Genomic DNA, 12,736 nt, shown 5'->3' with positions numbered 1-12,736 from the left:
AACAATGTCGATTCTCGGACCTCTCTCTTACTCTATAATACGTTTACCTCAAACGCGACTCGCAAAGCAAAACAAAATCCTTTTCCTAATGCTTCGGTAAAAGTTAAATTACCGAAGATCCCAGCCCGAAATTAAAACTTTCCTAAATTAGTTTTCAATTATTATAAAATGCTTATATGTAGCCATTAAACTTATTAGATTTGATAATAAATACAAAAAATGCGTTCTTATAATATCAAATGAGTTGAGGTATAATAAACTCAATGTTTATGTATTAATCTGTTAACAAATGCATTTTTATATTTATTATTGAGTTCAATAAATTAATGGTTATTAAAAAAAAATCCTTGTAATTAAAAAAAAAATGAAAAAATTTTAAACTTCGCCAAGACTCGAACCCGAGCTTGCCGCGTGAGAAACGGCAACCTTGTCGTCTACGCTACAGCGCTGACTTGATATACCAGAAGCAAAATAGCCTTTTAAAGATTGACTACAATTCTTTCATTAACTCGTTATAAACGATCAAGAATTAGCTGCCATAATAAATAAATTGATTATGATTTTAATTTGAAGCCTACATTTTGCATGAAGATACGATAGTTTAATGGTATTCATGCAGTACTTTAAATACAAAACTATTCATAAGCTTAACTATCATAAATTATTCGATTACAGGTAACATATATTATTGTTCAGGATTTTAAGTGTATTATTGCGAGCGGTCGAGACTCGGGCGACTCCCTCTAGCACACTCTGTCTCTCTTCCTCCTCATAGTTCGACACATCGCCGTCAGGTGGCTGGCACGCGTAGCGACTTTCTCGATGGTAAGATTTTGCCTGTGAAGTACTTAAGCCGCGAGTCACGCTTGTTCGATGTCTCTCGACTACGTCGAGGCCCTAGAGACTCTGCTCTCTAATTTTCCTCTTTGGAGTGAAATAGCACTGTCATTTCCTTTAACTTAACAATAACCCATCTGCGTATACCACTCTGGTTGCGCAGTCTACATCCCATCCTTTTTCAACCTTTATTGACTTTCGTTAGAAAGCCATACCGGGTCAAATCTCTCATAAATATAATATTACTTAATTAATTTATGACAATAGAGCATATGAATAGAGTTTTGTATTTAAAGTACTGCATGAACACTATTAAACTAACTATCGTATCTTCATGCAAAATATATGCTTCAAATTAAAAACATAATAAATTTAGTGCAATAATGCTGTATAAATAAATGTATTTTTTATTGCAGCTAATTCTTGATCGTTTATGACGAGTTAATGAAAGAATTGTAGTCAATCTTTAAAAGGCTATTTTGCTTTTGGTATATCAAGTCAGCGCTGTAGCGTAGACGACAAGGTTGCCGTTTCTCACGCGGCGAGCTCGGGTTCGAGTCTTGGCGAAGTTTATTATTTAATAATTTTTTTTTTTAATTACAAGGATTTTTTTTAATAACCATTAACTTATTGGAGTCAATAATAAATATAAAAATGCATTTGTTAACAGATTAATATATAAACATTGAGTTTATTATACCTCAACTCATTTGATATTATAAGAACGCATTTTTTGTATTTATTATCAAATCTAATAAGTTTAATGGCTACATATAAGCATTTTATAATAATTGAAAACTAATTTAGCAAAGTTTTAATTTCGGGCTGGGATCTTCGGTAATTTAACTTTTATCGAAGCATTAGGAAAAGGATTTTGTTTTGCTTTGCGAGTCGTTTGGTAAATGTAGTATAGAGTAAGAGAGAGGTCCGAGAATCGACATCGTTCCTTCTCGCTCCCGAGATCTACCGAAGCTTGTCGGAGAAGACCGATACACGTATGTACCGGTGGAAAAGTGTGCGTACTACACTGGGGAAGCATCTCACGAACATAGCAGTAGCTGTGTGAGAGCTGCGCGCGCAGAGGACGTCATGATGGGGAGAATATTCTGTCCACGATCTGGCTTCACTGCCGGCGCAGATGTTTCGTTTTTCTGCACCACGTGTTCATCGAGAGAATGACAACATAAAATTTCAATCATCACGTATTTCGAATTTGACGAAAGCTTTTAAATAGAAGAAACTTTATTGTAATATTGTAACTTATGATGAGAAGTACTACACTTGATCTATTAGAATTATTTATTTTCCTTTTTTCAAATTTTTGAAATTAAGCATAGACAAGAAAGTAGGAGAAAGATAATAATTTACCAGTTTGCCATAGCTTCCGCAGGTATAATAGAAGAAGGAATTGTCAATGGACCCAGTCCTAATTGTCGTTTGGTCGATGCTGGTGGACTTGGTGCCCCAAAGCGTATAGCTGGTTTAGGTGCAGGTTCGATATCTGTCCTTTCAAGTGGAGCTGCTTGAATAGGGAGGTCGCTTGTTGATAGAATCGGAAGAGCAGGTTTCGTTACTGGTCGGACGGTTTCAATCGGCGAGCTTTTTGCTTGATAATGCACGACGGATGGAGTATGTAATTATCGTCACGACTGGTTCCACTGTTGCAATCTCGATTGGTGATTCCACTGCTCCAGTGACTATCTTTATTCTGGGCTCGACTGGTCCACCGGCAGGTTCACTCGGAGAATCTGAGGAAGAGTCTGGGGATTTCAACGATGCTAAATTGCTGGTAAATGTGTCTGTTGCTGCAGCTGATGATCCTGCTACTGCATGGTTCACGTTTGTTTCTGAAGCTGGTACTACAGCTGCTTCACTTGGACTACCTGTTGCTGGAGCTACCCATACAGCACACTTGACTAAAAGTGGTCTTATAGACATCTTTTAGTCATACAATTGACTAAAAGACACCTAAAAGATGTCTTTAAGTCACTAGGTGCTCTATGGGTATTGTTGCATCTGATTGTAGATTGTGCTAGTGGTGATGCTTACATGTTTTTATTATATCTCTTTTTTGTTAAATTGCATGAGATCTATGAACATGGTAATGTATAAAAAAAGAGTCAATTTCCGTTAACTCTAGTTCGGAAACAAATTGGTAATAGTCCTCTAAGATTAGTCTTCCACTCAACACATTTTCGAGCAATTGTATTCCTAACATAATTTTTTGTTTATAGATCTGATTAGCATACATCTGTTTCAATTTTTTCAAATTTTGAGCTTGATTCAAATAATAGGAAAATGTGTGTTGCCTTCATAGAAAGGCCTCCCCATACAGCACACTTGACTAAAAGTGGTCTTATAGACATCTAGCCCTCTAAGATTAATCTTCCAGTGTACACATTTTGCAGCAATTCTATTCCTAACGAGATTTTTTCTTTATAGATGTCATTATCATATATTTGTTTCAAATGTTTCAATTTTTTGTATTGACTTAAAAAGTAAGCAAAAGTATGTTGTCGCAGAAGTAAAGCCTCGCTATCCATTGTTCTCTGGAAAGAAAAAAATGTTTACATTTTTTACTTGGGGCCAAACCGTCCCCGAGTATAATAATATATTTCATTTGTTAAAATTGTATAAATTATCAAACACATTAGTGTTTGATAAATTCGCCGGTCAATAACTTGATTGAGTCGATTTGGAATCGATTCAATTAAGTTTTCAAGAAACTGTGGTTCATGCCGTAGGCCTTCCCACACAGCTCTTGCATTCTCAAGCACTGCTGCTTTCGTCCTCTCCCTTGGCGCGACCCATTTTTTGGTCATTCTCGCCCAAACGTTTTCTATAATATTTAAATCCGGACTCTTGACCGGCCACTGGACCAGTTGGATTTCCGGATGATCCCCTAACCAATCACGAGTGGCGTGTGAAGTGTGAACTGCAGAATTATCCTGCACTACACGGATTATTGGCATATCTTCGGCAGAATACACAGCACGAACACTTGGAAGAAGCACCTCTTCAAGGATCGTAATGTAGTCTGCAGAAAACATTTTAGGAGGAACCTCAACCAATTCACCTATCGTGCCTCCTGACACCCACCCCCAAACGCCACACGTGATTCGTCCAGAGCGATCACTCTGAACGACGTATTCGGGGTTCATCCGAGAATCGCTGGGCCTCCAGACGTGAAGAAAACGTCGGTCAACGGATGATACAAAAACCTTTTCATCGGTCCAGATCACCGTTTCCCACGTTTCACGACTGGTCGCTAAATTTTCTAATGCAAACGCGACTCTTTGTTCTCGGTGCTGAGGATTAAGAGTAATCTTGCGGGCTGGACGATAGCAATTAATGCCGGCCGCGTTAAGTCGCCGCTTACCCGATCGTTCGGATAAAGGAAATCCCGTCTCAACAATTCCGTCAACTACGTTCCCGAAGGGGTCTCGCGAAATGTAGTCCACTAGGAGTTGGTCCTCTACCGGTTGTGAACCAGCAGGTCTATGATTATTTGCACGGTGATCACGCAATGCGTTACCACCGCCGCGCTGAAAAGCGGTACCACCGGCGAACGGTTTTCACCGAAACACCTGTAAGTGCTGCAATTTCTAAATTAGATTTTCCAGCCTCCCAAAGGCCTACAATTCGCCCCCTCAACCAAACTTCGATATTCGGTGCCATTATACGCGAAAACTAATAGCGATGCGCGAGCTCTAACCACCTAGACTGCAATAAAACAGTTTATCAAAAAGAAACAAGCTATTCAGTGGTTTGTTTACATGCACTTCCGATCAAAACAAATGCCGAAGAAGCGAGCTCCTGCTCATATGGATTAGATTACAAAAAAGCATAAATATAACATTGTATATTTTAAGGTTTGCAAAAATATGTTTGGAAGCAGTAGCAATGCTTCCAAATAATTAACAAAAAGAAAAGATAATAATGCTTTTAAAACGAAAAAAAAAATATCTCCCGCGGGATTCGAACCACCGACAAAAGCGCTCTAACTAATCTTCGAGGCAAGCGACCTAGCCACTGAGCCACGAACTCTTCATGAATATTGATCAAGATTTCTTCAATGTAAATGATATTTTAAACTGAAGGATATTGAGATATATTATTATCAATGTGTAACGATTATAAAAATATTTCTCTAATAATAATTAGTTAAGTGTGCGCGTTTAGGATATTATTCTATACATGTTAAAATTTAAAAGAAATAACTCTTCTTAGTCTGATTAATAAACGAGTGAATTTTATTAATTAAAATTATGTTATATTTACAAGAAAAGTTACATAAGTGGAAACCAGTATATTCTTATATTTAAATGAGTTTCTTCTATAATGCCAATAACTTATTGGTTTAAAAAATTAAAAGTAAATTAACATATGTATATGTATATGTGCATTACAGAATATCACATAATAATCCAGACTTATAATGTTAATTGCACCAAACGCTGTAAGCGACAATAATCTTTCATACTGACGTTTGACAGTGACAGGTGCACAGTATTTTAAAATCCCCGCTGTAATCGCAGTCTTCAATGGTGTCGCCTGAGAAAATCTTCTTTAGAGAGTATCCATTTGCGTAGAACTGACCTAAATAAGGACGGACGAATGATTCTTACCGAGCGAGAGAGATAGCCATAGGCAATGGCACAGATAGAAATAAGCCTCGGGAGTCGGGACGCCTGGCTTGCCCTGCTATGCCGTATAAAGCTCTCTCTCTCGCACTCACGCATTTAGAGCGAGATAAACTAACTACTATAGTTATCGCGTTCCATTCCCCTATCTCCGCCTAGCAGAATAGAGTATACAGTGAAGGATCCTAAAATGCGGTTCCTAAACGCATCAAGGGATGCTATTTCTGCCGCTGCCGGTCATTGTATGTACCAGAGATGAAACGGGAGATTGCTCATGCGAGGTCCCGAGGCAATCCCTACCGGTAGGCGGCGCTGGTGTTGGCAAACGCGTGTCTCAGGTCCATCTAACCTCTAACGCCATCTATCGGAAGAGACCACGAAGCACGAGCGTTAAGCTTAGAATAGGGTAAAACATATATGCATTGTTGCCAGAAAGCGGAATAAAGAGAGAGCGGAGATATTTTCTCGGACCTCTCTGTCTTTCTCGCTGTTAGCTTCTAGCAGAAGAGTCGAGGCAAAATCTTTCCGTTTCGCTTTGCCGAAAATCTACCAATATTCGATGTCATTTATATTTGCAGGCCAATGCCTTTATACATGATTTTTTCAGCATATTTATTTATCAGCATTGATTTATTTAAATCAATAATAAATTAAGGAAATGCGTATTTGATATATAATAATTATTTTAACTATAATTTCATCGTTATATTTCGCTTATTTCCGTAAAATCTGAATTTCTTTAGTTTATTATTGATTATTGTAAGTCAATGGCCATTAAAAAAAATTTAATCTTAAAAAAAAAAAGAAAAGTACCGTTCAGGAATCGAACCCGGACCCACAAATCGCCACGCTATTACCTTACCGCCTAGACCACGAGGCTTCTTCAGTGCACCGTAAACAGATAGTCTTTTTAAGGGCTTGAAATCTTCTTTTAAACCATATAAATAAACGAGCAACCGACAGCTTTATTCATTATTATTCTGTCATAATGGTACACAAATTAAGGAATAATTATATTTTGAATAGTTTTCAAAAGCTTTTCCAATAGCCAAGAACGAAGATAAATAATCAACGCTCGCAGTTTCCGTTCTTGGTTATTGGAAAAGCTTTTGAAAATCTACATTATATAATTATTCTTTAATTTGTGTACCATTATGATAGAATAATAATGAATAAAGATGTCGGTTCTTCGTTTATTTATATGGTTCAATAGAAGATTTCAAGCCCTTAAAAAGACTATCTGTTTACGGTGCACTGAAGAAGCCTCGTGGTCTAAGAGGTAAGGTAATCGCGTGGCGATTCGTGGGTCCGGGTTCGATTCCTGATCGGTACTTTTCTTTTTTTTTTAAGATTAAATTTTTTTAAATTGCCATTGACTTACAATAATCAATAATAAACTAAAGAAATGCAGATTTTACGGAAATAGGCGAAATATAACGATGAAATTATAGTTAAAATAATTATTATATATCAAATACGCATTTCCTTAATTTATTATTGATTTAAATAAGTCAATGCTGATAAATAAATATGCTGAAAAAATCATGTATAAAGGCATTGGCCTGCAAATATAAATGACATCGAATATTGGTAGATTTTCGGCAAAGCGAAACGGAAAGATTTTGCCTCGACTCTTCTGCTAGAAGCTAACAGCGAGAAAGACAGAGAGGTCCGAGAAAATATCTCCGCTCTCTCTTTATTCCGCTTTCTGGCAACAATGCATATATGTTTTACCCTATTCTAAGCTTAACGCTCGTGCTTCGTGGTCTCTTCCGATAGATGGCGTTAGGGGTTAGATGGACCTGAGACACGCGTTTGCCAACACCAGCGCCGCCTACCGGTAGGGATTGCCTCGGGACCTCGCATGAGCAATCTCCCGTTTCATCTCTGTATGTACATACATACACACTATACCTCCAATGAGTCCAATGGCTCCAATCAGTCCAATCAGTCCAATCCAATATCCATGTCCTCCATGATACTATATATGTATATACTTTTTAATCACGAAAAGGAAACCTGTTGAATTTGTGAAGCAGAATTTATATAAAATTATGTAATTAAAAACAAAATAACCTTATTGCAGAATGAAACATACAACTAAATTTTGATACCTTGAAATATGAAAACTATATCGGCTACTTCTAAAACTTCAATTAAGAAAATTGTCAAGGCTTATAACAAATGGTATATGAGTATTTGTTCTTGAAAGAAAAAATTTTTAATCTTATAAGTGTAGTGTATGAATGCTTGGAGAGAATATTTTATGAGCAATATCATCTTTTTATGAGATAATCGCATACAATAAAAATGGGTTCATTGATGAAATTCATGTTTTCCCATTTTTGGGGTAATATGTATCTAGTGATAGGTATTTGTATGGGTCTGAGTTTAAGTCTACTGTTTGCCCCAGTTGATGTTATAGAATACCAAGAGACGGAAGAATCAATTTCTTTTTCATTAAATAGACAATACGATATAGATGAATATGAGCCAAGAATAAATAATGACAATAAGCCTAGAATAGCTCAAAAAGTACCAAAGGCTTTTATAAGACCTAGATATTATTCAACAGAGCTTGGTATCAGAGAGAAGCTGTTTGTTGGTGTACTGACAAGCTCTGAATATTTACACAGTAAGGATATAGCGATTAACAAAACCATAGCACATTTAGTGGATAAGGTGCGTTATTTTATTTCCATTCAAGAAGGAACAAAACCAAACGTATCACTTCCTGGAATTGTAGGCTTTACAGATACAAGAAGCATTTTAAAACCATTTCATGCAATGAAATATATTATTGATAATTATCTTGAAGACTTTGATTATTATTTATTAATTAAAGATATGACTTATATCAATGCTAGAAGATTAATTAATTTTGTTTCAAAAATTAGTGTGAGTCAAGATATTCATGTGGGTGCATTTAGTGAGTTCCCACAATACTGCTCTCTAGGTATAACTGTTTCCCTGAAAATGCAAATTTTTTATCAGTTGTACTTTATTTTGAGATTTGACATTTTTTTCAGAGTCTGGAGTTTTATTAAGTAATTCTGTTGTAAAGGGCATGAAAAATAACTTAGATTGGTGTGTAAAAAATACTTATTCGGATTCTGATGATGTTAATTTTGGACGTTGTATTATGTACTCCACATCAGTTGCTTGTTCCAATAAAGTTCAGGGACAAACATACCATGTCATAAAATTAGCTCCTACATTTAATTTTGAAGAAGATCTAAAGGAGTTAATTAAGAAAAATGCACTAAAAGATTCTTTAACAATTTATACTATCTATGATCATCTTACTATGTACAAATTACATAGTTATTTTACTGCAGTAAGAATTATAATAATCTTATTATTTTTTATATTTAAAGCACCCTCTTAATGCTTACTATCAATGATTTTATCAGAAATTAGACTATCATTTTTTTGTAACATGTAATAATGTATAAAGCTGTTGTGAGTTATATTTCAAATATTTTATTTTTTAGGTGGAAGCTATGGCAGTACAAGAAAAAATTTTTAAATTACGTAGCTCAATGATAGAAGGTGCAAAATTAAGTGCATTAAATTATCAAAATACTTCATGGCCAATTGGAAATCAAGCAGGAAGCAAACCAATGGGACGTTTTGATGTTTTGCGATGGACGTATTTTAACGAAACGCACATGTTTCTTGAGACTGACTTCATAAATTTAAAAGAAATGCAAGGAGATAAAAAATCTGATATAAATTACATTATGGATGTGGCTATAAATAATATTCAATATAAATACAAAAATATGTTGCAATTTAAGAAATTGATCAATGGCTACCAGAGATTTGATGTATCTAGGGGTGTGGATTATATTCTTGATCTTAGCTTTATTGAAAAGTCAACAAATAGAGAAATAAAAAAGAGGGTGGAAATATGCAAGCCACTGGGAAAAGTAGAAATTCTTCCAGTTCCATATGTCACTGAGAATACAAGAATAAATATGATCTTGGTCATTGAACCTTCAAGAAAGCAGGATGCTTTAGACTTTATGGAAAATTATGCAAATTCTTGCATGCAGAATAAGTACAAAACTTTCTTGATGGTGGTGAGTACCCTAATACATTTAAAAACAATATTTTTATGGTTTAAATTATTACATTTATAATTGTAGGTATTATTATATAGTCCGGATTCTCCTTCAAAGGGAAAAGAAGATTTATATTATGAAATAAAACAATTTGCTCTCTCTTTGACTGAAAATTATAAAAAAGACCTATCAAAAGTAACTTGGTTGTCTATACGTTTACCAACTCCTATTACATCAATAGAATTGGAACCAATGCTCCAAATTGCTGTTGCAGATTTAGTTGTAAGAAAATTTAGTTCGGATAGTCTGATCCTTTTTGTGGAAACCAGAATGAATATTAAACTGGATTATTTAAATAGAGTAAGTATCATTATTGCGTTTTTAGGCGATTGTAATAATTTCTATTATTCATATATTTTATTTTATAGGTTCGCATGAACACCATATCACAATATCAAGTGTTTAGTCCAATTCCATTTGTTGAATTTCATCCTGACATTGCTTATATGAATGAGGCTTCACGCGTTGAAGTGGATATCAACCGCAATTATGGTCAATATGATCAATTTAATTATAACAATGTAGCATTTTACACCAAAGATTATACAGCAAGTATGTTCAGTTTCTTTTTCTTATATTGTCCCATGATTTATTTATACAATTTGGTATATATTTTACTTTTCAGTGAGAAAAACTGTTGAAGCAAACATTCCATTAATTAGATCTGATAAAGATATACTACAGCTGCTAAAATATTCTAAACATAATGCTATCACCTCATTATTCGAGATGTTTGTTAGTTTTTCCGACTTGCATTCATTTAGAGCTGTAGAGCCAGCATTGAAAATTCGATATAAAGAATTGAACTGTGGTCACTTTGCTGATAAAATTTCACAAACGTGTGCAAAACAGAAGAGTACTCATTTAGGCCAACGGGGACAATTAGCTAAACTTATACTAGATTATAATCAAAGTTATTAAAGTAATTTCATATCAAAGTACATATATTTATGCCTTAAATTAATGTATAAAGCAAATTGTGATAGTGAGCAAGTTTCTTAAATTATAAATATAATTTAACAATAACAGTAATAATTATCTTATGTAAAGTTCTGCTTATCAAATTTTATTAATATTTACAATTAGATCTTTTAATATTATCTTGCTCCTCTATTTCTTTATAAAATTGTACAACGTTTTTGACTATATACCTTTAATAAATGTGTTTTAACAATTTAATCGTTTATTTTTCATGTACATTCTTCTTTATAACATTAGAAATAATAAGAACAAAAGACGATACTTTATCTCAAACTGTAAAACTTCATTTAATGACTTTGGCAAGCATCTTTCTTTAAAATTTGAGATTATAAAATTGTACAATATGCAAATTAATGATGAAATTTTTAATTTCTTATAAATAGCTATACATCTTTTACATAACTTACCAAATTGGTAACCTTAAAATTCGAAGTCATTGCAAGTAAATCTGTTAAATGATGTTACCTCAATATGAAATATTGCTTAAAAGGAAAGTTCACGATACATTATTTGTACATAATTGCAAAACAAAAAGAATATTTGTCAAATTTGCATAAATTACTTCAAAAATCAGTATTTGAAATATTCTGAATTTATACAAAATAAATTTGCAGTTAGTTTCCATTTAGCCAGCTACACATTTTATTGCTGCACCACAATACCAAAATTGAATGAGGGTTCAAAACTTTTGATAATATATAGGATTGTGACAAAAAATATTGTTGTCACCCTATTTATATATTTCAGTTTATTTCTTTTTCTTAGAATCGTGGATAAATAAGTCTTAATCACTATCAGATTCTGATTCTGATAGTTGTAAGTCATCGTTAAGGAGATTATCCGGCATAAGTACTGATGGTGAGAGACCTGCACCATTTGAATGTCCTAAAAGATTATTAAATTTATTGCATTAGTTCAAAAGAAAATATTGCTCCATTAAAAAAGAGAAAAAATATTTAAAGCTTACCATTAGATGCCATTGGTACTGAAACATTTTCAGTATCAGAATCACTGTCAGAGCTATCAGAGCTTGAACTGCTTGAACTTGAATCACTGAGAGCTCCTTCATCGATTCCTGTAGTTGGTGGTTTTGTAACTGTTACAATGACAGCAGGTGATGTTTGCGCCGGAGCTGAGGACTGTGTTGGCATTGCAACTGATGGAATAGATAAGGGTATTGAAAAATCATCAATATCAGAACCAATCATAGGTAAACTAGCCAATGTAGATTGTGCTATGGATGGTTGCACCAGAGAGTTGTTGGTACTCAAATTAGGAGGGCTCTTTCCATGATAAGGTGATGCCCTCAAAGGACTCTGAGGTTTTGGATGTAGCTGAACAGTAGGCTCTCTCTTTCTTCCACTCGTTACTTTAGTCCTACTAGTCGTCCTACCATGAGTAGGACTTTTCCTAGTTTCTACTGGAGTAATAGGTCTATTACTACTATTTGCTGAAGGTACTCCTAAATGCGATTGAGACTTGGACTCAGTTCTGAAATATAGAAGAAGTTAAGTTGTATAATTTGATTTCAAGAATAGTTTCCATAGACTATTGTAGAACAAACCTAGTCTTTTTAACTTGAATATTAGCTGATAATTTCTCTAGAGTAATCTCTCCAGTAACTCTATCAATTATAAGAACACATTCCTTGTGGTAGGGTCGCTGAGAGCCTTTAAAAACAGTATGGGGAATTCCAGCACCATCAAGGTGTGGTACAGTTACAGTCATCATATTATTGGAGCCTACATCCACCCTTGCCATTTTCGAAACGTCGACGCTTGCTGGTTTAAAATCATCTACAAATACACAGACAAAAACATAATTAACAGGAAAAGAGTGGTGAAGTTTTTGTCATTAGATTCAAGCAAAAATTCTGAAAGGATTTTACATTATTTTATTAATATTTTTGATATCTTTTCACACGGGAAGAGACTTACATTTTAAAGTATGGAAAGCCGTAGACTTATTATTGGTAAACGTAGGTCCTAATTTGAGCTCACGAACATCTGGTCCCAAACCAAGTCGCTCGGCCATTGCTCAGAAAGGGAATGTAGCAGCGGCAGAGATGAAGGGAAAAGATTGCTGACGGCGAGACGGCGAGTCAATCAAGTCAAAAGTGGCTAAAACGTTTTACTAGTGGCGCTCCTA

General features: G+C 34.7%; 2 protein-coding genes across 3 annotated transcripts; one reads left to right on the top strand and one right to left on the bottom strand.

Moving 5' to 3' along the window:
• The first annotated feature begins 7,418 nt into the window (after positions 1–7,418).
• Chpf (Chondroitin polymerizing factor) lies at positions 7,419–10,666 on the top strand. 2 transcript variants are annotated; one of them, XM_066732975.1, is made up of 7 exons: positions 7,419–8,115; positions 8,188–8,436; positions 8,510–8,817; positions 8,975–9,565; positions 9,632–9,907; positions 9,976–10,159; positions 10,233–10,666. In XM_066732975.1, exons 1-7 carry the CDS (start codon positions 7,791–7,793, stop codon positions 10,526–10,528), a joined length of 2,229 nt encoding a protein of 742 aa, XP_066589072.1. In that variant the 5' UTR covers positions 7,419–7,790; the 3' UTR covers positions 10,529–10,666. The 2 variants fall into 2 exon arrangements, with proteins under 2 accessions (XP_066589072.1, XP_066589071.1); XM_066732974.1 differs by having other exon boundaries at positions 7,419–8,436.
• Positions 10,667–10,863: 197 nt separating this feature from the next.
• Eaf (ELL-associated factor) lies at positions 10,864–12,735 on the bottom strand. Its single transcript, XM_066732981.1, has 4 exons — positions 12,526–12,735; positions 12,153–12,384; positions 11,556–12,079; positions 10,864–11,473 (listed from the first exon to the last, which is right to left on the bottom strand). The coding sequence occupies exons 1-4, from the start codon at positions 12,620–12,622 to the stop codon at positions 11,373–11,375; spliced, it is 954 nt and encodes a 317-aa protein (XP_066589078.1). The 5' UTR covers positions 12,623–12,735; the 3' UTR covers positions 10,864–11,372.
• Between the last annotated feature and the right edge of the window lies 1 nt (position 12,736).

The sequence above is a fragment of the Prorops nasuta genome, unplaced genomic scaffold (assembly GCF_024137725.1).
Source record: "Prorops nasuta isolate Cenicafe-Biocafe unplaced genomic scaffold, Cenicafe_Pnas_1.2 PNAS00010, whole genome shotgun sequence".
Taxonomy (NCBI): Eukaryota; Metazoa; Arthropoda; class Insecta; order Hymenoptera; family Bethylidae; genus Prorops; species Prorops nasuta.
This window is presented reverse-complemented; position numbering and strand designations above follow the sequence as displayed.

What these genes read in the sequence shown, in the direction of transcription:
- Chpf (XM_066732974.1), top strand. Translation starts at nt 7,791, where the DNA reads ATGGGTTCATTGATGAAATTCATGTTTTCCCATTTTTGGGGTAATATG. An exon ending in TACATAGTTATTTTACTGCA is followed by an intron (nt 8,818 to 8,974) that starts GTAAGAATTATA and finishes TTTATTTTTTAG; the next exon opens with GTGGAAGCTATGGCAGTACA. An exon ending in CACCAAAGATTATACAGCAA is followed by an intron (nt 10,160 to 10,232) that starts GTATGTTCAGTT and finishes TTTACTTTTCAG; the next exon opens with TGAGAAAAACTGTTGAAGCA.
- Eaf (XM_066732981.1), bottom strand. Translation starts at nt 12,622, where the DNA reads ATGGCCGAGCGACTTGGTTTGGGACCAGATGTTCGTGAGCTCAAATTA. An exon ending in ATTCAAGTTAAAAAGACTAG is followed by an intron (nt 12,080 to 12,152) that starts GTTTGTTCTACA and finishes TCTATATTTCAG; the next exon opens with AACTGAGTCCAAGTCTCAAT. An exon ending in AGTACCAATGGCATCTAATG is followed by an intron (nt 11,474 to 11,555) that starts GTAAGCTTTAAA and finishes ATAATCTTTTAG; the next exon opens with GACATTCAAATGGTGCAGGT.